General features: G+C 38.9%; 1 protein-coding gene across 7 annotated transcripts in view; it reads right to left on the reverse strand.

Moving 5' to 3' along the window:
* The window catches only part of sp2 (sp2 transcription factor), a 74,598-nt gene that overhangs the window by 38,308 nt on the left and 8,748 nt on the right, over positions 1-27,542 (reverse strand). For 6 of the 7 annotated variants that reach the window (XM_064324478.1, XM_064324482.1, XM_064324479.1 and 3 more), the window contains exons 2-3: positions 11,712-11,788; positions 6,833-7,579 (exon numbers count right to left, since the gene is read on the reverse strand). In XM_064324478.1, the coding sequence (XP_064180548.1) occupies positions 6,833-7,579; positions 11,712-11,788 (824 nt within the window). Of the gene's footprint in view, positions 1-6,832; positions 7,580-11,711; positions 11,789-12,660; positions 13,969-27,542 lie in introns of those variants that run through there. The other variant, XM_064324481.1, reaches the window with a different exon arrangement.

The raw sequence follows: 27,542 nt of genomic DNA on the forward strand, positions 1-27,542 counted from the left end.
CATGCTTGGGCGGTATAGTCGCAGATGAGACTGCAGGGAGGAGATGCTTGTTAAATGCATGACCTACATGGCAATGGCGGCACTTAGAAACTCCCTATTTTGCATCATTGTAGTGCATTGTGTACTAATAAAGCATAAAGACAGAGTTAGTTGTTTCTAGTTGTTTCCACTAGTTGTTTTTGGTTGCAGAAGCAATGAATGCAGAAGTTCAACAATCTCGGGATATAGGCATCCTGGCCATTAGAGGGCTGACCTCCCCTGATGGATTAATATTTGCAAAGGACCGGATATTGTTAGTTCAGCTCAGCTTCATCAGTACAGGAAATTCAAATGGGAAGCCAGAGCTTGAGGAGCCTCTCATATTATTCGAGTCTCCTCTTTGGGAACATGGTTTCCCAGTGAAATACAGTAACAATGGACAAAGAATGTTGGACTGGATGAAGACAGTATGCCGGCATAATGACACTGGCTGCATCCACAAAGGTGGTTCTGGTGTACTACGACCCCTTATTGGATACAATCACGATTATGTACTTCAGCACGTTGTTTTACGCATGCATATGTACAAGTTAATGTTACGTTAGTTAAATTGGCACCCTTGTAGACAGGTAGCTAACAAGGCTATCTACCAAAGACAGCTAACAGTCATGAAGATACACTACACTATTAGCCATGTAACTAGCAGTTGTTAAATAGTCAGCTACCCAAATATAGCTAGCATGTGAGATGATAAAGTCACGTTAAATTCCGTTCAATTCATACCGCAGAAATGTTTTTTTAATGGAGATGCTTGCACTGTGAAGATTCAGTTGCGCTTATGTACAATTACCAGTACGTCAGTTATTGTATGTTCCTGCTAAATAGTGCTATCTAGCTAGATGACCACCTAGCTAGAGATAGCAACGTACCCACAATAGAAAGCTAGAAGGCAAGTTATTAGTTAGCTTGCTATCACAGTAATTGCAGTTTCCAATCAAACATTAGTTATAACCCCAGGACAATGCTGTTTTGCCAATTTCATCTTCGCGCTACCATACCATGCTTGCGATACAGGCCTTTCTACAGTTTCAACTAGCTTCAGCAAACTACTACTACAGCACTACAATAACTTCTTTAGTCAGCAGGCTAATAATGGGTAAGAATATCCTACATAGGTCCTATGTGAATAAGCATATACTCAGGCATGCGACAACCTTAAATCCAATAAAGGGTCAGTACACCACAATGGCACCGGAACTGGAAACAGAGAGTTGCAGCCACCGTTGGGGATGCAGCCAGTGTTGCTACGCCAGTATAGAGTGTTACAGTGATGATGCCTTTCTGTAGGCCAACCTGGACGTTTCTTCCGCCATGGGTTCCCTCGGCAGATTTCCAATGCTTTTTCCCATAGGGATTTCGTTTTCTGTCAAAAATAAGGCCTGTGGTTAACCTATGCCTAAGAGACAGTTCATGTTTTGTTCTACGAGATAAATTACACCCATTAATATCTCAACCATGAATTTGGAAGCCGTTATGTGCTTTAAAAAAGTAAGTTGCTAACAAGTTGCTGTATTGAAACTATAACAGTTGTCGCATGCAGGTTCCAGAATGCAACCATTATTGTAGTAATAATATAATATTTAAAAAAAATTTTGCCATCTTTCTCAATTTAGTTATACCAATACCCCGTGTGGACCAGCCACAGTCCTGGTCGATGCACTATCCTCTGTCGGTCTGGGGAGGGTATAGAATGCCACATGCCGCCTCCAATACATGTGGAGTCGCCAGCCGCTTCTTTTCACGCTATCTCCCCCGGATCGCCTCCCCGCTGGACAGGCGCCCAGTAGGACCAACCAGTAGGATGCAGCAATCAGGACTCATACCCTCACCGGTTTCCCACCCGCGAACGCTGCCAATTGTGTTCATAGGAACGTCTGACCAAGCCGGAAGTACCGCTGCCGGGAATTGAACCTGGGTCTCTGCGGTGGTAGGCGAGTGCTTATACCTCTACACTACACAGACGGCCCAATATTTAATTCTTATAGATTTTTGTGTACTGTTACACCCTACATACAACATTGGGCTGGCAACTGAAACCAATGTGAAGTCATACAACTACATGGTTTACATGTTCATTATTCACCAATATTGTTTAAATAATAATATGTTAGTGTAATATTCCAAAGTGCTTTTCTGTTATGTCACCCACACTATACTTAATCTCATTTTAATTTAGTATGATGTGGTGCTGAATCAAATGGTGTTCGGAAATTCAGTGGGCATAAATACCTTGTAAATGAGAGAGGTTGCAGGAGAATAGGCAGACTTTTTTAAGTTACCAGAATGATCACAAATGCTGAAATAGCTGCTGTTTACGAAAGAGGTGTGCAGAGGAGCAACTTTAAATGCACAATGTGTGGAACCTGGAAGCAGATGGGTTACAGCAGCGGAGAACCATATTTTGTCCCACTCCTGTCAGCTAAGAACAAGAGGATGAGGCTGCCATAGTAATGTGATCACCTAAATTGTCGCCCTTTTTAGTACAGTCTGGCTTGATTGACAATTCATGTATTCCGTGAGAGTATAAGCTTCCTAACAATGTATACCATGTCTAATTTTGCTTTTGGAATATCGTTTTATAGGTCAGCGTAACAATGCATTCACTTATGCATCCACTCTCTGGTAGCAGTAGAAGACGCTGCACCTAACGAAAGGTTGTCAACGATTTTTCGTAATTTCTTGGAAGATACTATTATTATTGAGGACTTCTGGGCATAGCTAAGCCATATGTGTGCTGACAGACCTAGCTGACATCGTTTTCTGGAGTAAGACAGAAGCACCATTGATTTACTGTCTTTGTCTCTATCTACTGAAATCAGATAAGATTTAACCCCTTAGAGCACATGCCAAATCTTGCCAATCCTTGTCGATTTACCTTATTTAAAGCTTATAACTCCAGATGTGAACACCACAGAGACTTGAAAAATGGCTTAAATTAAGACATTTGTACAATTTACAATACTAATGCAGATTAGTTTATATTCATAATTTTGGAAGAAATAAAGTGCCACAAATGCAATTGTCTAGACAAAAAATCAAAAATGAATTTGCAATTTATTAGTTTGCAATGAAATAGAGAGATTGCATTTATACAGCAGGTTAAACTATACATGTGCTGGATCAAAAACTTCTTGACCACAAGTTCATAAAATTGGGTACACTGCTTAGTTCTTGCTTCATAGATCTTTAGTAGTTCTACATATCCACGCTTCAATTTTATGAACTTGTAGTCAAGAAGTTTTTGATCCAGGACATGTATACTTTAACCTGCTGTATATATGCAATCTCTCAGTATTTCATTGCAAAACCATTTTTGTTTTTTTGTCTAGACAATTGCATTTGTGGTACTTTATTTCTTGCTAAATTATGAATATAAACTAATATAAGTTAGAACTGTAAATGGAACAAATGTTATAATGCTTAATTTAAGCCATTTTTTAAAGTCTTTGTGATCCTCACATCTAGAGTTACAAAGCTTTAAATAGGGTACCCCCTAAATGGACAAGGATTGGGCAGATTTGGCATGTGCGCAAAGGGGTTAAGGTAAAAGATTGTGATGCTTGTGTTTTGTGTCCATTATTAATTCACTAAAATTGCACCAAAAAAACCTCTAAACAGTGGCATGCAGGGTGGCATATTGGTGTGGTTTGACGGTGCAGCAGGCAGTCTGCAATTTAGACCATATGACCAAATGTATCTGGACACCCCTTAGTTTGGGAATGTTTTTTCATGGGTTGGTCTAGGCCCCTTAGGTCCATAAAAAAAGGTTTTGTCGAGAACTCTGCGTAAGAAGTTGACTGGTCTGAACTCAACCTCGTCCAACACCTTTGGGATGAATTGGTAAGCCACCTGCAAGCCAGGTATAACTGCCCAATCAGTGCCCGACCTCACTAATGCTCTTCTGACTGAATAGAGGCAAATACCTGCAGCAATGCTTCAACATCTAGTATGAAGCCTTCCCAGAAGAGTGGAGGTTGTTAGAGCAGCAAAGGGTGTACCAACTTCATTTTAATACCCATAGGTTTGAATAACATGTTGGAGGTAAAGTGCCCACATACTTTTGGCACGTAGTTTATGTTACTAGTTAAAGTTACAATCTCGAAGATTTCCGTTTCGTTCTCTTTGGCGGTACCAATGGCGAGAAGTAGGAATTGCAGGTGTGTTTTTGGACCTCACTTCCCAACTTCCAAACAGTGTCGCCTGTGTGATGTCAGTCAGTTGGCACCTGGGCCACGGTAACTATAACACTTGCTATTTACTGAATAAAAAATGGTTGTTATAAAAGTAATGTTATGTACATACTCATTCATTTTCTAACATTAGGCTAACTTAAGCTGTCTTTACAATGCAGAGCCGGGTTAAAATGCTGTAGCAGACCTTGGGTAGAATTAGTGATGATCAATTTCCACAGACATTCTTTATCCACCTTTTGCCCAGTATGAACATCTTTACACTGCAGAGAAGAATCTGTGGGATTCGCAGTGGCTTGTGGAATTATGTATCTCGTGCACAATAAACATAGTCTTTCTCGTGAATGATTGTTGTGTGATATTTTTGAAACTGCCTTGCAAAATGTTACCCCTGGTGTTTTTGGTTTTGCAAGCTAAACTGTTTGAGAACAAAGCTGACCTGGGTGTTAAATCAGCAATTAGATCAAGAAGAATAAAACAAAAACAAAGGAGATTTCATCAAAAAAGGGTATCAAGGCTGAAGGAACATATGATGAAGCGTAATAAAATAATAACAACACTAATCCATACTGCCGTATTTTTTAATTTAGTTTTCTCCGGCTTGATATCTTTACATAGAAACCAGACCCGGCTCTGCTCTGCTCCCCGGGGGTTAATGCTCTGTTTAAAGACAGCTTTATTCTGATCATTATAATATACTGATGAAATTGATGGCAATGTAAATAACAGTAACGTTAAGGCCAGTTCAGATCAATGATTCGCAACGAGACGAAACGGTTTTAGAATGTTGCAGAGAAAATTGCAGCGGTGTGAACTGGTTAGTTGCAAAGCATCTGAAGCAGTTGCCTGGGGTCTCAAAAGACCCATCATGTCAAATCGTCAAGTGCAGTTTTAGAACGTTTACAATCAGACATCTTGGAATTTTGCAAGTTGCATCCAGTCTCGTTGCAAATCACTGATCTGAACTGGCGTTTAGTTAGCTACATTGCAACGTTGCAACAAAGTAGCATTGCATTCGAGAGACGGTTTGTGAGGTCGGTAGCGTTAGCTAGCATTTTTTCTAATTGTTAGCTGACATTAGATTATGTTAATTACATTAGCTAGCTAGCTAATGTAATGTTACCTGATATGAGAGATGGATACTGTGCGCAACGTTGTCTAAACTAATGTTGGCTTTCTTGACATGGTCCGGTAGCTAGCGTTAGCTGTGAAATTAGCTATGTAATTTAGTCATCAAATGTAATACGACATCTACATCAACAAATAATATGACCTCTCATGTTACACAAAAACTTTTTAGGGTTCCATACCGCCGCGCCACCCCCCCCCCCCCCCCCCCTGTTATTGTAATGCTAGCAGACACCGGAAAAAAAAAACAGTATGCTGCTCACACACAAGAGAGTTGAAGAGTGAGCCTACCCTCTCTGGTGGACCAACCGCTGATGGGTAATGGAAAACTAACTGTGCGCATCTTGTGATTTTTTCCCGGGAATGTCGCCACAGACACCCAGTTCTTTAATCATAAATTATAATAATAATAATAATATAAATTATTATAATAATAGGCTCAATCACCATTGTGTTACCTAATTCTGCGATAGTGATTTAACAAACATTTTTTTTAATGAAAATCTTAGAGATTATTACTTTAATGTGTTAATGGTTATTATAAACGTTCTGTGTTTTACAATTTTCTTTAAGTAGGCTCTAAGCTATCCACAGCACTGCATTAGTCTTAATATACATCACGCACAGAACAGATCTTGCACGTGATCTATTTTAAATATTAACTGGTTAAAACTCGGAATGCTGATCCTAACAAACACACACCGATAACCGAACGGGTATCCTTAATTTGTTTGGCATGCTTCATGCACCATTGTTTCATCACTAGCTCCAGCTAGTAGTTTCAAACCTCCCATTGTTCATATGCCTCCATTTTGTTTCTTTGTTCTCTTTGAACACATGTCTGTGGTGCGCACTCACTGTGCTGCACAACCCTACACGCAGGAGAACAAACAACACTCCTCACATGCTAATACAAACACACGCACACATGCACTTGCACATAATTTGTTGTACATAATAGTAGTGACTAGTGCTTTGCTCCTTTTCGGTACTTTGTGTTCAATAAACTATCCAATATTGTCTGTATTAATATTACTCGTGTTGAATTAAGTCAGCCACTGCTAATCAAATATCTCCTAGAATATCTTAATCTCTTAGCTGAATCATTAATATTAATTTGGTATTTGCTTAATATACAATATTGTGAGTTTGGTTAAGATTGACTTAATTGAAATTGCCAATTTATAGTTTATACAATTCCTTAATGAAACTGATTTATTATCCTTATATTATGCCGCCATTTGTAGAAAGATGGTTAATTATATCTCCTGCATTAAATGGTGCCCTGCGTGAATAACAGAGTCATTTCCCCAACAGTATCATAACTCACACAACTAATGCTCATTCACTGACTGACAACCAAGGGAGCCAATAACTGCACCTACTGACAAACTGCCTATTCCAGTGGTGTTATAAACACTGATTGATTTTCCAACCCCCAGAAGGGTGAGGAAGAGAGCAGTGACTAGACCCACCTGGATAATGTTGTCAGCTGTTGTTTCTATCAGCAGGGTCTCCACTTGCTCAGCCACAGCCACAGCAGGGGGTGGAGACGGTGCTGGTGGAATAGGTTGTGAGGCAGTCACAAGTTTCTTGCGACCCTTTCGTGCAGCCTTGGCGGGAGAAGCTTGAGCAGGGGCAGTCGTAGTTTCTGCAAGGATCTGAGCTCCCCCCACCTCACTAGCAGTCACACTGAGAGGAAGAGTGAGGCCCCCAGGCAGCCGCACCACATTGGCACTGTTCTGTCGACGCTTCTGTGGAAAGGGCTTTATGGCCAGGGACTTCTGGGTGGTGGCAGGAACAGGAGGGGCTGGGACTGTCACAGGGGAAGTGATGATAGCCTGATTGGTGCCTGGGATTATCTGAATCTGCCCACCCTGGGGCATCATCTGGATAGTCTGCCCACAAGCACCTTGTAGCTGTGGCACCACCTGATACTGGATATTGGTGGCAGCAGGCCGAGCTGGGTTCTGGATGGTGAGCAGGATTGGACCACTGGGGGTGGAGGAAGGAAGGCCTGCTGAGAGCTGGATCACGTTACTCTTGGTGGACAGGAAACCCAGGTTCTTTGGGGGTGCAGGGGCAATAGGAGCAGGCTTAATAGGTAACAAGCGGCGGGTGACAGGCTGGGTAGGAGGGGTGCTGACAGGCGCCTGAGCTGCAGGGGGGCCAATCTTACTGCAGGTAGCAGCCAGAAGAGCCAGTGGGGAGGGCTGTGATTCCTGTAAAACAAGAAAGACATAAATCACTGTGCTACATAATTATCTAAATCTGTGGAGTAGACAGTAAAAGTAATAAAATACTTTATTCTTTTTTTATTTGAATTTTTCAAATTTTTAAATGGATTTACAATTTTGTGCTCATGGAAAGGATGGTTTGGAAAAAAAATTTCATCACTTTTAGCCTGTCAGGGCATGGAGTTCAACCCCCCCCCTCGGGAAGTATTCAGACACCTTCACTTTTTCTACATTTTGTTACGTTAAAGGCTTATTCTAAAATTGATTCAATTCATTTTTATTCTCATCAATCTACACACAATACTCCATAATGACAAAGCAAAAATAGGTTTTTAGAAATTTTTGCAAACGTATTAAAAATAAAAAAACTGAAATATCACATTTACATAAGTATTCAGACCCTTTGCTATGACACTCAAAACGGAGCTCAGGTGCATCCTGTTTCCATTGTTCATACTTGAGATGTTTCTACAACTTGATTGGAGTCCACCTGTGGTAAATTCAATTAATTGGACATGATTTGTAAAGGCACACACCTGTCTATATAAGGTCCCACAGTTGACAGTGCATGTCAGAGCAAAAACCAAGCCATGAAGTCGAAGGAATTGTCTGTAGACCTTCGAGACAGGATTGTGTCGAGGTACAGATTTGGGTAAAGGTACAAAAAAAATTCTATTGAATTGAAGGTCCAGAAGAACACAATGGCCTCCATCATTCTTAAATGGACGAAGTTTGGAACCGCCAGGACTCTTCCTAGAGCTGGCCGCCCAGCCAAACTGAGCAATCGGGGGAAAAGGGCCTTGGTCAGGGAGGTGACCAAGAACCTGATGGACAATCTGAAAGAGCTCCAGAGTTCCTCTGTGGAGATGGGAGAATCTTCCAGAAAGACAACCATCTCTGCAGCACTCCACCAATCCAGCCTTTATGGTAGAATGGTCTGATGAAACCAAAGGTGCGTTCAAATTCAGAGAACAAGGCGAATGTTTGCAAACTATTTCAAACTTTTTTCCGTTAGCTTTGTGTTCGCCGCAAACGTTTGCAAACATAAGCGAACAGTCAGAGGTGCGTTCAAGTTCAACGAACAGAGGCGAATATTCGTGGCGAACATGTTTTCTTTGAACAGTTCAATTTGAATGGCTTTTTACGAACGTTCCAAATTGTTTGCATTAAACATAAACAGACATGGCGACGAGAACGTTTGTACTCACAGCCGCTTCTGTGATCATCGATGATAAAAAAACAATAGCTAGCTAGCGAACAATAATAACATTGGCCAGCGTTAGCAATAACATTATTGAAAAAACTGATCACACTTAACGGCATCTTCAATTGAAACAGCCAACCCATCTGGGAACATTTCCCTCAGTCCAGCGTCCATTTTTGTTCACCGCAAACTACCTGGAACGTTAATAAAAAGTCGTGCAAATTTAACTGTTCAAAGAAAACATGGTCGCCACGAACGTTCGCCTCTGTTCACTGAATTTGAACGCACCTCAAGATTGAACTCTTTGGCCACAAAGCCAAGCGTCACGTCTGGAGGAAACCAGGCATCGCTCATCACCTGGCCAATACCATCCCTATATTGAAGCATGGTTGTAGAAACATCTCAAGTATGATCAATGGAAACAGGATGCACCCGAGCTCAGTTTTGAGTGTCATAGCAAAGGGTCTGAATACTTATGTAAATGTGATATTTCAGTTTTTTATTTTGAAAACAATTTTCCAAAAATTTCTAAAAACCTGTATGTCGTTATGGGTTTTGAGTGTAGATTGATGAGAATAAAAATGAATTTAATAAATTTTTTAATAAGACTAACGTAACAAAATGTGGAAAAACTGAAGGGGTCTGAATACTTTCCGAAGGCACTGTATTTTTTGCATGTAGGTGTGGTTTGTGCGGGTGGGGAGACTTCACTGCATCTGTCACGAAAAACGCGGTAGTCTGCGGTGGGCATTTTAGGATGGAGGATTATATCCCCGGGGATATGATGGAGTTTAGGATGGGATTTTGAAGAAAGACTATGTGATACTGATACCAGGTGCAGTCCCATCTGTTCGTTCGAACATCTATGAACATCAACAGCCTCTGCCACAGGCGCCGGTGGGAAAAGTTCTTGCAGAGCCAACACACATTCAGCTCAAAGGACACGTGAAATGTATATGGCAAGTTATTACACCTAGCTAGATATCTACCAAATAAAGGAGTAATGCTTAGTAAATGTTTATTTACTGTTAACCTAGCTAAACCGACCGATTGGTAGGCATCATAACTACCTTTAGCCAGAAGTCATTGTAAGTGAGGTAACTTATCTAAGTAGCAAGCTAACTAGCTTTTGTGTAACTTTAACTATAATTACAAATGCTTTTGGGATTTGTGACTTCTATTTTCATGCAATGTCAAGTCATGGGAAATAATGTGAGCTGTTCAGGGACTGATGCGCCTAGAAGCCCAGTGTTTGCAGAGCCAGGGCAACAGTTCATCAATTCTCTTTCAAGAATTAAAAAGAATTCCTTGTGCGACAGCCTTTCAGGCCATGGCGATCTAGGATTCTCTCAATAGGGGATGTAGATACTTTGGTATCTAATGCCTCAAACCCCTACACCAGTTCCTTTGTTGTTATCTTGGGCTTCAGTTGAACCTTTCGGACCAAAGTTTGTTCAGCCCTGGGAGTTAATTTGTGCCACCTTCATGAACGACGCAGTGTCTGTGTGGTCCCAAGATTTTTACATTTGCATACAATTGTTTATACAGATGCTTGTGGTATTACATTACAGGCATTTAGCAGACGCTCTTATCCAGAGCGACGTACAACAAGTGCATTAGTTCAAGGTGCAGAGGTGCAAAAGAAACACACTAGAGTGAAGTAAAGATCGTAGTGCCAGAAGTGACCACATAGATCAGGACTCCAACCCTGTAGAGTAACCTGTTCAGCAAACAAACAATCCTGCCAAGTACAAACTAGCACTGAAACCACATTTGCCTAATCAGAATCAGACAAAAACAATCCTGCCAAATAAAAACTAATGTGATGGTATTAGCCTAACTAGGTACATTGAGCTAAACTATAGGCTAGGGAGGGGTGGGGAGAGGTGCAGCCTGAAGAGATGAGTCTTTAGTCTGCGTGTGAAGGTACCTTCAGTTGTTTGGAAATTGCTCCTAAGGAGGAACCGAAGTTGTGGAGGCCCACAATTTTTTTTTTCTGAGGTCTTGGCTGAGTTGCTTGGATTTCCCCATGGTATCAAGGGCAAAAAGGCAGTGGCTCTACAGGTAGGCACTTAAATACAGCCTACAGCTTCTAAAAAGTCATTACATCAATTTCTGGAATCTTCCCGACTGTTTAAAGAGACATTCAATTTGATGTATGTAAACTTTTGACACACTGGAATTCTGATATAGTGAATTAAAGCTGAAATAAATCTGTCTCTAATCGATTGTTTTAAAATGACCTCTGATGTGAACAAAGTAGATGCCCTAACTGACTTGATTAGTAGATGACCTAACTGCCCTTATCTGAACCCGATCCCACACATCCACCCTTCACTCAATCAGCACAACCATGCTCCCACTTCTTTCTCAACCACCCGCCCCTCTTCAAACAACATAAGATGTGGACCTTTGTTAGACAATTTTTGGGTACTTAATAGCAGCCAGTTGACATGTGTGCAGTGGACATTCAGAGGTTGATATCTACTGTTGTCATCTGGGGAATCTGAACCTTGAATGTGGGCCTGGTGTTTCTTGGTGTCTGGTGTGCGCAGAGTCTGATGTTTTCGTCTTACAGTAATCTGGCATTTTTACATTTTCATCACAGGCTTTTTGGAATATTTGGATGTCTTTTGGTTTTTGAACTTTGCTCTAGGTTTTCTTGAGACTTTCAACAACAAGCTTGGTATTTTCCTTCATTCACTTTTTTTGTCACTATAACCTGTCCATGTCTGTAATATTTGTTATTTAAAGTAGTTGACCTTCGTCTTTAGACGTTGAATAATTTGTTGTGACTATAATTTTCTCACTTTTAATCTGGTTGTGAGTTGTACATTCTGATAAAGGCTGATCCAACAGGTTGCTCTGCCTATCAACAAATTTGACATAACAGTAGTCAGGAGAACCCCTCACCTGTGTGGAGGTGGCAGAGGGCTGAAGGTACTCGCTGGGACTGACAGCAACAGTGGTGGCCATACTGTTCTGTTGATCTAGGAAAAACAAAGTGAATGCACAATAATAACAATGAAAAATTATCTGTATTGTTTCAAATTATCACCAGGCACAGACACATGACATCATTAAAATCAAGAGGAAAAATTCTGACTCTGAAATTCTTGAGCTGGACAATACTTCTTTATAATTGACCAGGGATATAAATATGCATTTAATTTTTTGGCAATGGAAAGCTATGACATTATTGTACCCTATCAATTTTCTTTATTACTTCTTCTTAATTAAATAAAACCTAACCTAATTGCATCAAAGACATTCACATGAAAATTAGGATGTAACTTCATCCATGTCACATTGCTGGGAAAATACATTCAATGTATTTACACCCAGAAGAGGACTTAAAGGCACAGTTCACAATTAAATTTTAAAGTTTTGTGTGCAATGAAGGATATTTACAGAAGTTAATGATAATAAAGAGGTCACCTGCCAGTTTCATAATTGCACACAACAAAACAAATAGATTGGTTTGCAGTGAACCAGGGACATATTTGTTGCATTCCATCTCTGATAACTATCTAGATGTCACTGGCACATCCATGTTTCTCTTTGTTCACACTTCCCTTAATAACCGTATGATAATCCTGACTTGCATTCACAGGTATTTTCTTCCTATCTTTGATGGACATCTCATTGTGTCAACAGTGACATCTTGGTTGAAACAGTGGTCACTTGCCTCTCAAATCTCATAGTCAGGAATCAGTTTGCAACTGGTTTTAGAAGAGGGCTTGACAGTAAGGGCTACCAGGTGACAAGGCACGATTTACCTCCCACACAGGCCAGTAAATTGTACATACCACAAAAATATAATTTGCATGCAATTTGTAAAATTCTTGTTTTATTGATTTACCTCAACAAAACAAGCAAAAACAAAAAGCAGAGTTGCTTTTGAGCTGCCTCCTCAGGCTGCCTTTGTGTTTGTCCCACACATAGTCTCACTGCCCTTGTGCTGGCTCACTGAGCACACATTCCTCCTGGAGGTTAGCTCTGGTTTTCAGGATGAAAGTTTCTTGGCAAGAAAAACTCCAGAGCAAGCTAGTCAATGTATACAAACTAATAACTGCATTAGTGCAGATAACATGAGTTGACAAGCTGTTTTCTAGCCCAAATGTTAAAACAGTTTCTACAGCCTCCAAAGCCAGGTCAGGCACATGGAAAGCCTTTTAAAACCAATAAAAAGTTGAGTAAGGATAAAGTAAAAGTAAAGGGTACAGTCTGTGGGGACAAAAAAAGAAAAATAAGGTCACACTGGCCAAAACTGGCCATGGCTTGGTCATGATGGAGACAGAATAGCAAGAATAGCAAGAATTACTGTTTTACTGTATTACTTTCCCCCATGTAAACAGAAAAGTAGCTGGCTAGTTTGCCAATGTTAAACGACTACAGAACTGAGTTTTTCCAGGGCTGCTGGGTGACTCATCCGGTTAAGGTTGTAAAGTTTGTGTCTGCCTCTCCTCATCCCGAACAAAAAAGTAACTTTGACCATTTAAGTGTGCCTGGTTAGATTTTTTGCAATTTTTAATTTTTGGAAACACGCTTAAACAATATATTTTTAAATTAAGAAATTCATGAAAAATCACTGTTGTCTTTTAGACATTTAAACTTGCTGTAGTTATCCATTTACTCATAAGGAACATATATCTTTAACATATATTAGCCTATTTTCCACCGCCACCTTGGACTGCTGCCATTTTGGCACTGCCTGGCTACTTATTAAGTGGCATAAAATTGTCAGTGTGGGCTTGGACCCCATGTATTGTTGCTTGCAGCTATATTTAGGCATGAAGTGCTGGAACCCTGGTTCATGTGTTGGAGTCATTATTATTATTATTATTGTTGTTGTTGTTGTTGTTTTTGTTGTTGTTATGAAATCTTCCAAAGTTTCACTCATTTCTGGCAAGCGTGTCTGATGACTTTTAACAAACCTTTGCACAGTGGTCAAATGTGGCATGCATTAGCTACACCATGAGCGATGCACCAATTGGTGCTACTGTGCTCATTTTAACATACAAAGGGCATAACTCCCACCCCACTTAGCCAAGACACATTAAACCAAAGTTCATTGATGCCTTCCCTCAGAAGGAACAACCTTTGATCAAAAACATATCAGGTAGATTTTCCACTATTCTGAATAAATTAAAAACATAAACATAGACATTAGAAAACATATCTTTCTATCTCCATAGCTAGGTAGCGACATATCTCTGTCATTAGCTAGCCCAATTAACCCCTTAGCGCACAAGCCAAATCTTGCCAATCCTTGCCCATTTAGGGGGTACCCTATTCAAAGCTTATAACTCCAGATGTGAACACCACAGAGACTTGAAAAATGGCTTAAATGAAGCAAGACATTTGTACAATTTACAATACTAATGCAGATTAGTTTATATTCATAATTTTGGAAGAAATAAAGTGCCACAAATGCAATTGTTTTGACAACAAATCAAAAATGATATACAGCAGGTTAAACTATACATGTGCTAGATACGCACCCCCACTACTCAGATCATCACAATGACAGCAGATGGTGCCACTATAATGCATCAGTTTATGTATTGGCTAATAACTGTGGATCCATGTCGTCTAATAGCTAAAATTATTTTCCCCCCAAGATTCAATAGCTCAACCCCAATAACAGAAATAACGCCTCGCGGTTGTATGCCTCCGCCAACGAGCAGCCAGTTTAGATATAAAATGTCATCACTTTATCAAGGCTTCATGCATGTGATAATTTGCTCCTTCCCTGGTTCCTTTTCCTGGCTAGATCAATGACTCTTCACATATTATAATTTCTAGTCACCCAGGGTTGTTTTTCAATGGCTCTCGGCACCTAAAGCCGCGTTTCCACCGCAGGAACTTTACCCCGGAACTAGGAACCTTTTGAGGAACTCGCAGGAACTAGGGTCTAAATTTAGTTCTGGGGGCTTTATTTTACCCCCCAAAAAGTTCCTGCTCGGGGGGTAGTACTTTCCGAAAGTACAGGAACCTTTTGGGTGGAGCTTGCAGCGCTGAACATTTCTGATTGGTCGAGTACTCGCAGCATTTTTTTGTGTTTATTTTCAGCCGCCATGTTTAAAAATATTCAGCCGCAAACCTATTTATTTTCATAATAACTTCAAATCAAACTTGTATGTTATGCGGCGCAGTAGCCTAGTTTTGGTTATAGCCTGCCAACGTCTTGGAATTATAACGTGTGCTCTTCTGTTCTTTTCTTGCTTTAGTATTCGTTTTATAATTTTTTTTTTATAAAAAGCATTCGTGCTGGGACAGCATATTACGTACCAAAACATTCAAACTGATTAATTCGGTTGCTGAATATTTTCTTCCGGATTTTCTTTGTTAGCCCGTTGTAATTGATTATAATATGTGAAGAGTCATTGATCTAGCCAGGAAAAGGAACCAGGGAAGGAGCAAATTATCACATGCATGAAGCCTTGATAAAGTGATGACATTTTATATCTAAACTGGCTGCTCGTTGGCGGAGGCATACAACCGCGAGGCGTTATTTCTGTTATTGGGGTTGAGCTATTGAATCTTGGGGGGAAAATAATTTTAGCTATTAGACGACATGGATCCACAGTTATTAGCCAATACATAAACTGATGCATTATAGTGGCACCATCTGCTGTCATTGTGATGATCTGAGTAGTGGGGGTGCGTATCTAGCACATGTATAGTTTAACCTGCTGTATATATGCAATCTCTCAGTAGTCTATACCTTTATCATGGCAAGGATTCATCAAACAAAATTAGTAGTAATTTTTAGTCCAAAAACCTGCTAACTCAGAGAAACATTGATAGAATGTCAAATGTTAGCAATTCTGCTGAGGAATTATCATTGCCATCCGTTTTTGGCATTACATACACGGCAGAAGTATTGTGTATATGAATGTTACTATCCCTGGTTTGTTTAGACTCTCTGAAACAAGATGAGCACACCAAGAAGCTCCTCTGACAAGTACTGGCCAAGCAGTCTCTCAGTATACAGGGTCTCCCCCAGAAAAGTGGTTAGGCCCAGTGGCAAGTATCTTTTGACGGGGGCCGGTGGCCCGGCGTGGGCCGGTGGCCAAGTGTCTTTTTTGACAGGGGCCCGGCGTGGGCCAGCGACAGACTGATGGCAGCATAAAGGTAGGGCCCTATAGTTTCTGTGAAATCAGAATCACGGACAAAATCACAGAATTGGAGAATTTTAAAAAGCTGTAACACAGATTCCATAGGGCCCTACATTAAGTCATTGCTAAAAGCTGACTGGACATTTGAAAATATGACTACGTAATGTGAATAAATAAATAAGTCATTTATTCAACACATATTTAAAAAAATCAACAACTATTTACAGCATAGCAGTCTTACAAAGAATCTGACAACAATGTACAGTCTTGGAATGCTGTGTTTTCAACAATAACAAAAGAAACTAAATTAGGCCTAAATTAAATAATATCAAAGTTTTTGCACTCTACAAAAAACGTGAAAAAAGTTCTGATTGGCTACTGATTCTTACAGCCTTGGAATGCTGGGCACATTTCAACAACAACAAAAGAAATTAAATTAAATTAAAATAGATAATATCAAAGTTTTTGCACTCTACAAAAAACTTATATTCAAGTCCTGACTGGCTACTGAATCTTACAACAAGCCTTGGAATGCTAGGCACATTTAAACATTTAAAAAACTGTCTAAGGTTTTTTGGCTTTTACCTTTCCTCCTTGACATTATCCCTAAATGTCACAAAGCAAGTATCTGTGTTACTGACTGTTTGGCTAGCTAGCTAAGTTAGCTAAATGACCAAGTTGTCATAAAATTTTTCCTGACTGTGAAAACTGCCTGACTTGTTTACATTTTGGACAGATGTGGCTCCTGAGTAAATCTATCCTTGTTTCCGTCGCAGCACTTTCGACACAAGCAATATCGAAATAAATCCTGAAATTTCTTCTTACCGTGAAGAGTGCCTGACTCTCAACCATAGTGTTTTTTCTCCAAAGATGGTATTTCTAGATATAGCCTAATTTTTCCAATGTGTTAACACATTTCTATGGTTACCGGTCAGGCACTCTCTTCACCGTGGTGACTGGTCAATAATTCAGCGACAGTGAAGGTGACTGATAAAGAACTACTATAGCTGTTTGAGAAACATAAGGGAAATGAAGGTGGGCATAAAACGAATTAGATGCTGCTTGTTTGGCAGGTATTATTTAAAGTTTTCATTTTTTATAAATTGGAATTATGGATATTGATATTCAAACAAACTCAATAATATAAGCTAAGTCTGAAGGAATTACTTACAATTTAGGACAGTTCACTGAGTTTTACTTAGTAAATAAATACAGACCATTCCTGCCATTTTTTTCACACCCTCACTGCCAGACAACAGTCAGGTTTTGATACCTCTGGCCTGCTATTTAGCAACAGAATGATGGAGGAGGGGAGAAGTGTAAGGGTAAATATTGGCTGTTCTAGCCAAAATTCCATTGGTGTACAGGACTGGGGTCGTAAAGATCAGAAGGCTGTAAACACAGCTAAAAAGACAATTGCCGTGGGACAGTCTTGCGACCCCACCAACACTTCTGTCTGTTTTCACATCATAAAAGCACCCACAGGCACTGTTGGGTCAGACGGGAACCTGGTTGACCATTACCCATGCCATGGATTCATGAAAGCATTATACAGTTGGGGCCAAAGTTTTACATACACCTAGGCTAAAGACTTCAAACTCAGTTTTTCACAACTCCACATTTCATGTTACCCTAATTGACTGAACACAGGAAATATATGGTATCTACTTTATTTCCATAAGAGGTCATTTCAAAATAATAGCTAAGAGACAGATTCATTTCAGCTTTTATGTACTATATCAGATTTTCAGTAGGTCAAAAGTTTACATACACTTTGTTAGTATTTGGTGGCATTGGCATTTAATTGCTTAACTTGAATCAATCGCCAGGGGTAGCCTTCCACAAGCTTCTCACGATACTTTGCCGGAATTTTTACCCATTCCTCCTGACAGAACTGGTGTAACTCAGTCAGGATCGTGGGCCTCCATGCTCAGACATGCTTTATAGGTTCAGTCCACAAATTTTCTATGGGATTCAGGTCAAACAAAAGGTGATCGTGCCTTTGAGGTTGTGGCTCCGACACTGTGGAACGCTCTTCCTTCAGACATATGTTCTGCGGTCTCTGTTGACATTTTCAGAAGGATGCTGAAGACCTATTTATTTAAACAGGCCTTTGTTTCAATAAGTACTGCCTAGGATGTGTAATCTTTTAAGGTGTGTGATACTTTTTACTGTTTTCTTGTAATTTAATTTTATTCAATTTTCATCTTTTAATTACTTTTAATTGTGAAGCACTTTGTGACTCTGTCTGTGAGAGGTGTTATATGAAATAAAGTTACTAATTATGTTTGTGTCCGGGCACAGTCCTCCATGCTCTGCTCTACAAACACCGGCTACAAGAGGGAGGGGTTGAGGGCCAGCTCACACAGTAAAACGAGAGTCAGCTGTATCTTGTCTGTCACATTTAAAATAAAAAATAACAAATACAGAAATATAGTATGTGGCCTATAGAAATAAGCAACTAAATACCAAAAATCTTTATGGGCAGGCCACCCAAATGAATTCAATTTATGGGAAACATGGAAAAGTGTTTTAAAATGGCAGCAAAAGACGACAGCTACTGTAGGTATATAGTTTTATATAAACACCCATGCTCTTGGCACTTTTTTGTAATGTATTATAAGTCTGCACACTATACATTTTCCATTCACCTTATGAGTTTGTAATTTCAAAATTTTTACAAGCTAATTATTTTTCTTAATTAGATAAAGAACACTACATTACATACCTGATATATTTCTACATACCTATATTTCTTCAAGCAATAGACAGCCACAATTGCAATGAAAGAATTTTGTGTGATTTTATGTGAAAAAAAAAAATTGTATCAAAGCGTTGGTCATTCAGTTGCTAAATCACATGCCAGAGGAGAGAGCGACTCATTTGCACCTGGCCAGCTACCAAATCCTGCTGCTTATTGTCTGGCAGGGATTGTTTGTGAAGAAAATGGCACAAACTGCCTGTATTTCTTTATGGATTTGATTTTTTAGAATTTTTAAAAATGCAGTAATTCTTAGGAAAAGTCATGGAAGGCGTAAAGTAGCTAATGCGTTTACAGAGTTGGAGCAATTTTATGTAAGAAAGAGAGAAAAAATCCCAAGGCACTAAATCTCCAGATTAGCAATTTAAAAAGGCTTTATTATTTTGGGCTAACCCAACGCATATCAGCAGTAACTGCCTTCATCAGGGGATACAAAAACAGCACACACAGGTCCAAGATATAAGACGTGAGGGGTGCGGCCTAAGCCAATCAACAAACAGCAATTTGTCTCATTCAAGGACCGATTAGCGGAACACAAACACCGCGTTTCCACCCAAAGTACCCAGAACTTTTAGTCCCAGAAACTACTTTTCAAGGAACTAAAAGGTTCCTTCAGCCCATCGTTGTCTGCGTTACCACCGCGGTCTAAAGATCCGCGAAGATTAGGCAAATTAGCCCACTGACGTATGTAAAAGCGACGTCTTCGTCTGTCCATCTGTCCTATGATTTTTTCTATAACCCCATACTACCACCGAAGTATATTATTTTCCAATAACCGGGACAGCCGAAGGGGTTTATTCCACTTATACAACGGGTTACCAACAATGACTATATATGGTTACTTTAGTAGCTATTTATTGATTTTTATCGACTTAATCACCTGAAATTGAAATATTCTTCCGCGGCCGTTTGGGCATATTATTTTACCGTTGTCAAGCAAAACTCTCGTCGGTAGTTCAACTTGGACCGTTGTTATGCAACAAACAGGATATAACAGGCCAATATACAGATTGTAACTGTTTTTTTATCCTCTCAAACACATTCATTATGCTTTTATGCAAACATTCACTTTCATGTCTTGACATCCGAGACGACAGAATGCATTCACATTCTGCAAATAACTGGTAACAACAGCAGAAAACAAGTAGGCCTAGACGTCGTAAACAATTTGCTGTTGAATTGATTCATTTGACTCTTATCGTCATTTCCAATATAGGCTAATCGCAAAATGACAAGAATAAATAGAATGAAAACTCGGACTTGCATGAAAATTAAAATGAATATTGCAGTGGTACAGCCACCGTTTGCTTTCCTTGAAAGTTAGGCTACTGCTAGTGGAGCAGTGAAGTGTGCCCTCCAGATGTGAACCATGCACCATAAATACTCTAGTCTTCCTGGTCTTTTTGTGGAATTGAAGAATCGCAGAGTGAAATTACGGCAGTCTGAAAAAGCAAAAGGGACGATTACTAGAATTAACCTGTTATTTCACCCTGACAAAAAGTGCGGAAGATGATTTCTAGTTTGCTTTCACTGTATCCCCAATGTAAATTACGCAGAACTACCGCATACCTCACGTAACTGTGTCAAACGTTTTGAGTCAATTACAACGGAATAACAAAGAAAATCCAGAACAAAATATTCAGCAACCGAATTAAACTGTTTGAATGTTTTGGTACGTAATAGCCTATGCTGTCCCAGCACGAATGCTTAACATTTTATAAAACGAATACTAAAGCAAAAAAAGAACAGAAGAGCACACGTTATAATCCTCAATCTTAATTTCTCTTCTGTTCCATGACGTTGGAACGCTATAACCAAAAGTAGGCTACTGCGCCGCATAACATACAAGTTTGAATTCAAGTTATTATTATGAAAATAAATCGATTTGCGGCCGCAGATTTTTAAAATGGCGGTTAAAATAAAATACTGCGAGCAGTCGACCAATCAGAAATATTCAGCGCTTGCGCCCCACCCCAAAAGTTCCGGTACTTTTGGAAAGTACTACCCCCCGAGCAGGGACTTTTTTGGGGGTAAAATAAAGACCCCGGAACTTAATTTAGACCCTGGTTCCTGCGGTTCCTCAAAAGGTTCCTAGTTCCTGGGGAAAGTTCCTGCGGTGGAAACGCGGCTAAATATGCCATAAGAACGGCAAACGAGAACTACACAATGGCAGCGCATTATAAGGAGGCTGGACATAGCAGCGCAGATTCACTCAAAGCTAGTGTCATCGAAGTGGTTACTTTAAACAAACGGGGAGGGGACAGGTTAAAACGCCTGTTATGAAGAGAATCGTTCTGGATTTATTCTCTAAAAGCCAGTTAGGCCGGGACTGAACGAAGAATTAGACCTGACACCTTTCTCATAATGTATTCTGTCTTTATTCTAAGGCTGTGCTTGTTCTATTCATGCTGTTAACATTATATATTAATGTCATTCCATTTTTATATCCTCATAGAAGGTTATATTCAATGTGTCTGGCTTACCTAACAGTGTACCCCGGGGTTACATTGGGGGTGGATGCGGGTGGACAGCGTCCACCCACCTTTGGTAAATAAATAAATAATTTTGACAGGCAGTTTTACAAATAACTAGGACAATCCAGTCCATTTTTCATATGCTTCAGTCCATGTGTTCCCTCTAGCCAGTTACTCGCTCAACCAATCAAAAATCAGAAGAAAAAAAACTCAGGAGGAACAGTCGTTTAGCCTATATAGACAGGCACAGAAAGAAAAATATCGTTGATTGTCTTGATTGTTTGGAAGCGGACGCGGTAGGTAATTTCATTAACATGTAATTTCATCTGTGCAACATTTTAAAGAGAGATGAATAAACAGCCCCCACGAACACCAGCTATTATTAACAGCAACTTTGATTGCTTGAGCAAAATCAGCAGCTTGCAGGTCAGCAGCTAAGCTAGGATTGAATATTTCCCACATACATAACGTTTTATTCAGCGGCGACTGGTGAGCTGAAAATTGGTGGGGCGCAAAACTTTCCTTTAAACTAATCATCGATCTCAACCTGTTTTCATTCGTAATTTTTCCTTTATTATCAAGTGTGCCAACGATCGGACTAATCAAATGGAAAGTAGCCTAACACACAGCGTCTTCGTACCGTGTTAGAGGGATTAAATCATAAATTCAATTTATCCGTTAAAAATCCGTTTTAATCACCAAGTAGTCTACACTTAACAAACAAGATACACCAGTCTGTTATATACTGTGTTAGCTTTCAGAATAACCAGCAAAAACGAAACCTGCACTTCAATTTTGTTCACAATCTACGCATCGCAGATATTTGCCATGAATTTGAGTGCGGAGAAAGAAGTCCATGTATCCACAAATAATGTTGATTAAAAATGTGCACAATTTCGTACTGCAAATTAAAATAAATGTAGGCTATAAGGCCTAGGCTACTTGCTAAAACTGCCTATTTGGGGAGAGCTGACTATATATGATAGTATTGCTATTGAGTAGCCTATTTTGTGGATTAATTGCATTGATAATCAGGGAAAATCAGGGGAAGATTCCACCACTGCTTAGTGATTAAAACTGATTTTTCTAAATCGCATTTATCATTTAATCTCCCCAACACAATGCGAAGAAGCTGTGTGTCCCTTTCCAATTGCGTAGTCAGATTGTTTGCATGCTTGTTAATCACTGAAAATTAATTAAAACAGTTTGAGATCAATGATTAGTTTAAAGGAAAGTTTTGCACATCACCAATTTTCAGCTCACCAGTCGCCGCTGGTTTTATTTTGTTTCAATTCGACAGTTTAAGGAAGATGGATAAAGGAGGAAGAAAGGGAGGACAAAAGAGAAGGATGACTGATTTTTTAGTGGGTAAAAATAATTCTCAGCATTAATGACACTCCATAAACTTGAAATATTTTATGTAACAGCTTGCATCAATAGTATACATTCTTTTTAAAACATTGTTTTCCTTAATTACAATTATGTGCACAATACATTAAAGGCTACAACTACTTTGAGCTGAGACATTCATTGATTTGTACCTTTTTTCACCCACCTCCCACCGGATCTCAGGGTCCACCCACCTCCCAAGTCCCAATTTAACCCGAGTGTACCACCAATACATTTCATTTTTCATTTTTTCTTCGTTTTGCTTTTTTCTTATTTTGTTAAATTATATTGGCGCCAGTGTTCTTTTTTTTTTTTTAATTCACGATGTGATTGTTGATATTGTACATGTGTCATTTGTGAATGAGACTAATTGCTGTTTGTTGATTGGCTTAGGCCGCACCCCTCACGTCTTATATCTTGCACCTGTGTGCTGTTTTTGTATCCCTTGATGAAGGCAGTCACTGGCGATACGCATTGGGTTAGCACAAAATAATAAAGGCTTTTTAAATTGCTAATCTGGAGATTGAGTGCCTTGGGATTTTTTCTCTTTCTTACATGGACACGAACCCCACCTCGCAATGAGCACCTCTCCGTTTTAAAACATTTTTAAAGCCAAGGCAGCATTCTTTTTCCTTCTACAGTTTGAAGTAACTTTAATTTCAAAGTCTACACGCCCAATGGCAGCACCTCTCGCCTTACTAGTGTTAAAGTATTTGCTATCCGATTGTGTGGGAGAACAGGATCGGATGTGCCCCATTTAGTTTTTTTAAGTGATTGCTAAGAAACCACTTTCTCAAGAATGACAACATTTTCAAATGAACAACTTGATACTGTCTATTAACTAGTGCTGATGATTTCATTCAGTCGCTAACGTGAAAGGTACATTTTGACTTCAAACAGAATATGTTCAAAGGAACAACTGCTCCTCGGAGTCACTTGTGCCCTTAGATGTGGTCAGTTGTGTCCCTTATCTTAAATTAAACTAAAAGACACAATATGTGATTTATGACCATTTCATAATCATTGCACACGTTAAGACACGTATTTCCATTGACCTCTGCCAATAAAAACAGTTGAATACAAAATATAACAACTAATTTTTATTCGAAAATATTGTGGCGTCAGGTTTAAATTTCCCCTCACTCGCTTGGTGCTGATGTCTCATCTGCACACATCTTTACTGGTCTCTCTCAAAGATGCCAAAAAAAAGTATTTTCTACACATCTATATATTTAAAAATAATTATTTCAATAATTCCCTAAATTGTTTATTTCCCCTATTTGATAAACAAGGAACTAGACGCTGACAGGTGAGACAACAGGCAATTTACCTTGAATAAATTCCAAATTAAAAACAGTTTCACTGTTGCAGACATAGGGAAGAGCTGGATGTAACAGTTTTTAATTTTTCTCATTTGCTCAAAAAATATTTAGCCTAGCACTATAAATTTTCTACCTGAAACAGCTCTGACATGTCAGTAGTCATTACCTGTTTCCATTACGTTCATAACTTAATCAAATAAGTTATGCTGAATATTTAATTCCATTACTGTAAATTACTGCATATAAAAACTTCCAAGTAGCTAATGTCAAAAGTTATGCAAAATAACATGAGGACCTATAGTGAACTGTGATTGTAGTTATGTTTATTGTGATACAATATTGCTAAAGGAAGTATTAATTTGACAGCGGACCATTTCATTTCGAACAAGATTAGGCTATCTTACATGAAATACATGAAAAGTTAAATGAATTTTGCCATTGCCTATTTATGCATTAACCCAAAACCAAATAGCAAAAACGAATAGTTGACTGTACAGACCAATCTGGCGTGTGCTTATTATAAACGCATGTGACCAGGTGGCTGTTTCTTTTCCATTAATTCCATTAATCATTTGGTAGAGGACTGAATTGTGTGTGTACAATCCTGAAATGGCTACTGTAGCAGCAGTGTACAAAACGTTATTGATCGTGTTCCATTTATGACGCGTTACATTTATACCAACTCTCCCATATATCCTAAGTGAAACTAACATGGATGTCTCAGGGACCCATAATCCTACCATTATGGATTTACTTTAATTTTGAATAACTTAAAAAATGAAAAATCTCCTCCCTGAAAATTCAATCAAACTGCATGAAACTTCAGATGAATTAGAATGTGGGCTTAGCTTTTCACAAAAAAAGTAAATAAACCAGTCAGACATACATTGCTGAAGCACGGCGTCAATTGATAATTCAGTCCTGAGGAAACCACAGAGCTGAAAGATTTTTAATGGAAATTATGCAAAAATATCACTGTTTTTGTGGACATGTAGAGTGAAGAATCACCTCATTAGGCATATGAGCAATACATGCATGCCTTGGCTGCTTCCCAGGACAGTCTGATAAAGGCTAACTTCCAACCACCACTGACCATATTTGGTGCTGATTGGCCACATGTACGCTGATTGGTCACATGTACACTGATAGGCTTACTGCTGCAATTTTTTACATAGCAAATAAAAAACAGTTTATCCTATTTACATTCATTCATTCATCCATCCATCCATTTATTCAAACATTTTTAAAATCTCAGAGATGCAGGGAGAGACCCTCATTTACAATGCCACAGAGTTACAATAGAACAACATCGCACAAAACAAGTACAAAAAGATGCATTTAAACTTAAAATGAAGTTCTGAAACTGTTTTAATGACAGCAATAAGTCCGTCTTTAGTGTATTTTCTAAAATATTCCATGTGTATGAGGCACCTAAGTAGAATGCAGATCGACCCTGACTGGTGTTAACAGTAGGAACTCAGAACAAGCCAGTCCTGGGAACATGTATGGTGGGATTCCAGACCAGAAGTAAGGATAAATAAGAAGGTAGCAGTCTGGGCAAGGCTTTAGAAATAAAAACATACCAGTGATGGTCACATCTTTTTGACAGTGAAGACCAGAATGAATCTTAGCATTCAACATCTATAGACCAATCTTTCTGAATGCTGCACTGATTAATTGGTTAAGCAAAAGCCAATGAACAGGCATGTGGGAATGGTTTATTTCAAATAGAGCTAATAAATTCTAAATGGCTTGACATAAAATGATGGCACAATAGAGCTCCAAATATGACAAAAAATATTCAAAATCACTTATTTTACCAATATTCCAAACATACCAAAGCCACATAATGTACATGTACAGAGCCAATTACAGCCATTTAGATTTTTTCTTCATAATAACCCAAATTCTGCAGGTTGGTGACATCCCATAAATGAACACAAGAAATTCCAAATTAATTTGGCATATGAAGGCGATACAGACTACAGTTAATGCTAGAATTGATATGCCTAACAAATATTTTAATTAATCTCGCTACAATTACAATTCACCAAAACAGTTAGGCTATTTCCCATTCCTCATTGACATGTTAATTATATTAATTCTTCAATTTCAGCATAAAGCAGTATTCAAGGTGAACTAATTGTATAAATACTTGTTGTAATCATTTTACATGAACATGTTACTTCATTTGAACACAGAAAGTTAGAATGAATTAATTTCCCTTACATGCCAACACATAAACATTGACCATGTGTTATAGTTCATTTTTGGCCATAGACTTCCACCCTGTGGCCATTTGGCATAAATGCACATATTATGAAATGCATTTTGGCTAAAATGAGCCATTTAGTTGCAAGCACATAGGTATAGAATAGACAACACACCTCAACTCTTTCAAACTTGGGCTCTCTCAAATGATCAATGTCTCACCTTTGGTACAAGTGAAGGATACAATTTAGAAATCACAAAGCACACAAGTTCCATATAACTAAAGACCTACTGCACAGACAACTAAGGCCTCTATATTCAAATAACACATTTCCTCTGCAAGCATAAGAGTGATGTTTTTACAAACTTCAGTAATATCACTACTACACAATTACATTATCTTTACTCATACAATTTGTACAATTTTTTGGGATATCTTAAAGTATATTCAAACTATATGATGTTTCAGATTCAGTACAAGTTATTTCTGGACACTATTGTATTTCAAGCGTTTTCAGAAAATTAACATCTAAACAACAGCTAAAACAAATAGCCTACCATAATATAGCCACAAGTAGCAATAAATGGGGCCAAGCACTACAAGCACCTCCATGTTACCAATTCTGTTGGTTGTTCAATTTAGACCAATTACTGTAATGTTTCACCCAAAATTTAGTTTAAAGTTACAATCTCGAAGATTTCAGTTTCGTTCTCTTTGGCGGTACCAATGGCGAGAAGCGGTAATTGCATGTGTGTTTTTGGACCTCACTTCCCATAGATCCAACCGGATCCAACCAGTGTCGCCTGTGTGACGTCAGTCAGTTGGCTCCTGGGCCACGCCAGCTATTATACTTATTATTTACTGAATAAAAAATGGTTGTTCTACAAGTAACGTTGTGTACCTACTCATTCATTGTCTAACATTAGGCTAACTTAAGCTGTCTTTACACTGCCGAGCCGGGTTAAAATGCTGTAGCAGACCTGGGGTAGAATTAGTGATGATCAATTTCCACATGATCAACATTCTTTATCCACCTTTTGCTCGATATGAACATCTTTACAGTGCAGAGAAGAATTCGCGGGATTCGCTGTGGCTCGTGCAATGATGTAGCCTATCTCGTGCATCATCATCGTGAATGATTGTTGTGTGATATTTTTGAAACAACTGCCTTGTTTCTGGTTTTGCTAGCTAAACTGTTCGAGAATAAAGCTAAGCTGGGTGTTAATTAGCAATCAGAACAAGAAGAATAAAACAAAAACAAAGGAGATTTCATCAAAAAAGGGCATCAAGGCTGAAGGAACATATGAGGAAAATATAAAATAATAACGCTAATCCATACTGCCGTATTCTTTTATTTAGTTTTCTTCGGCTTGACATCTTTACATAGAAATCAGACACGGCTCTGCTCCACCTATACCCGGCTTATATACTGATGAAATTGATGGCAATGTAAATAACGGTA

Source organism: Anguilla rostrata, chromosome 2 (assembly GCF_018555375.3).
Source record: "Anguilla rostrata isolate EN2019 chromosome 2, ASM1855537v3, whole genome shotgun sequence".
NCBI lineage: Eukaryota > Metazoa > Chordata > Actinopteri > Anguilliformes > Anguillidae > Anguilla > Anguilla rostrata.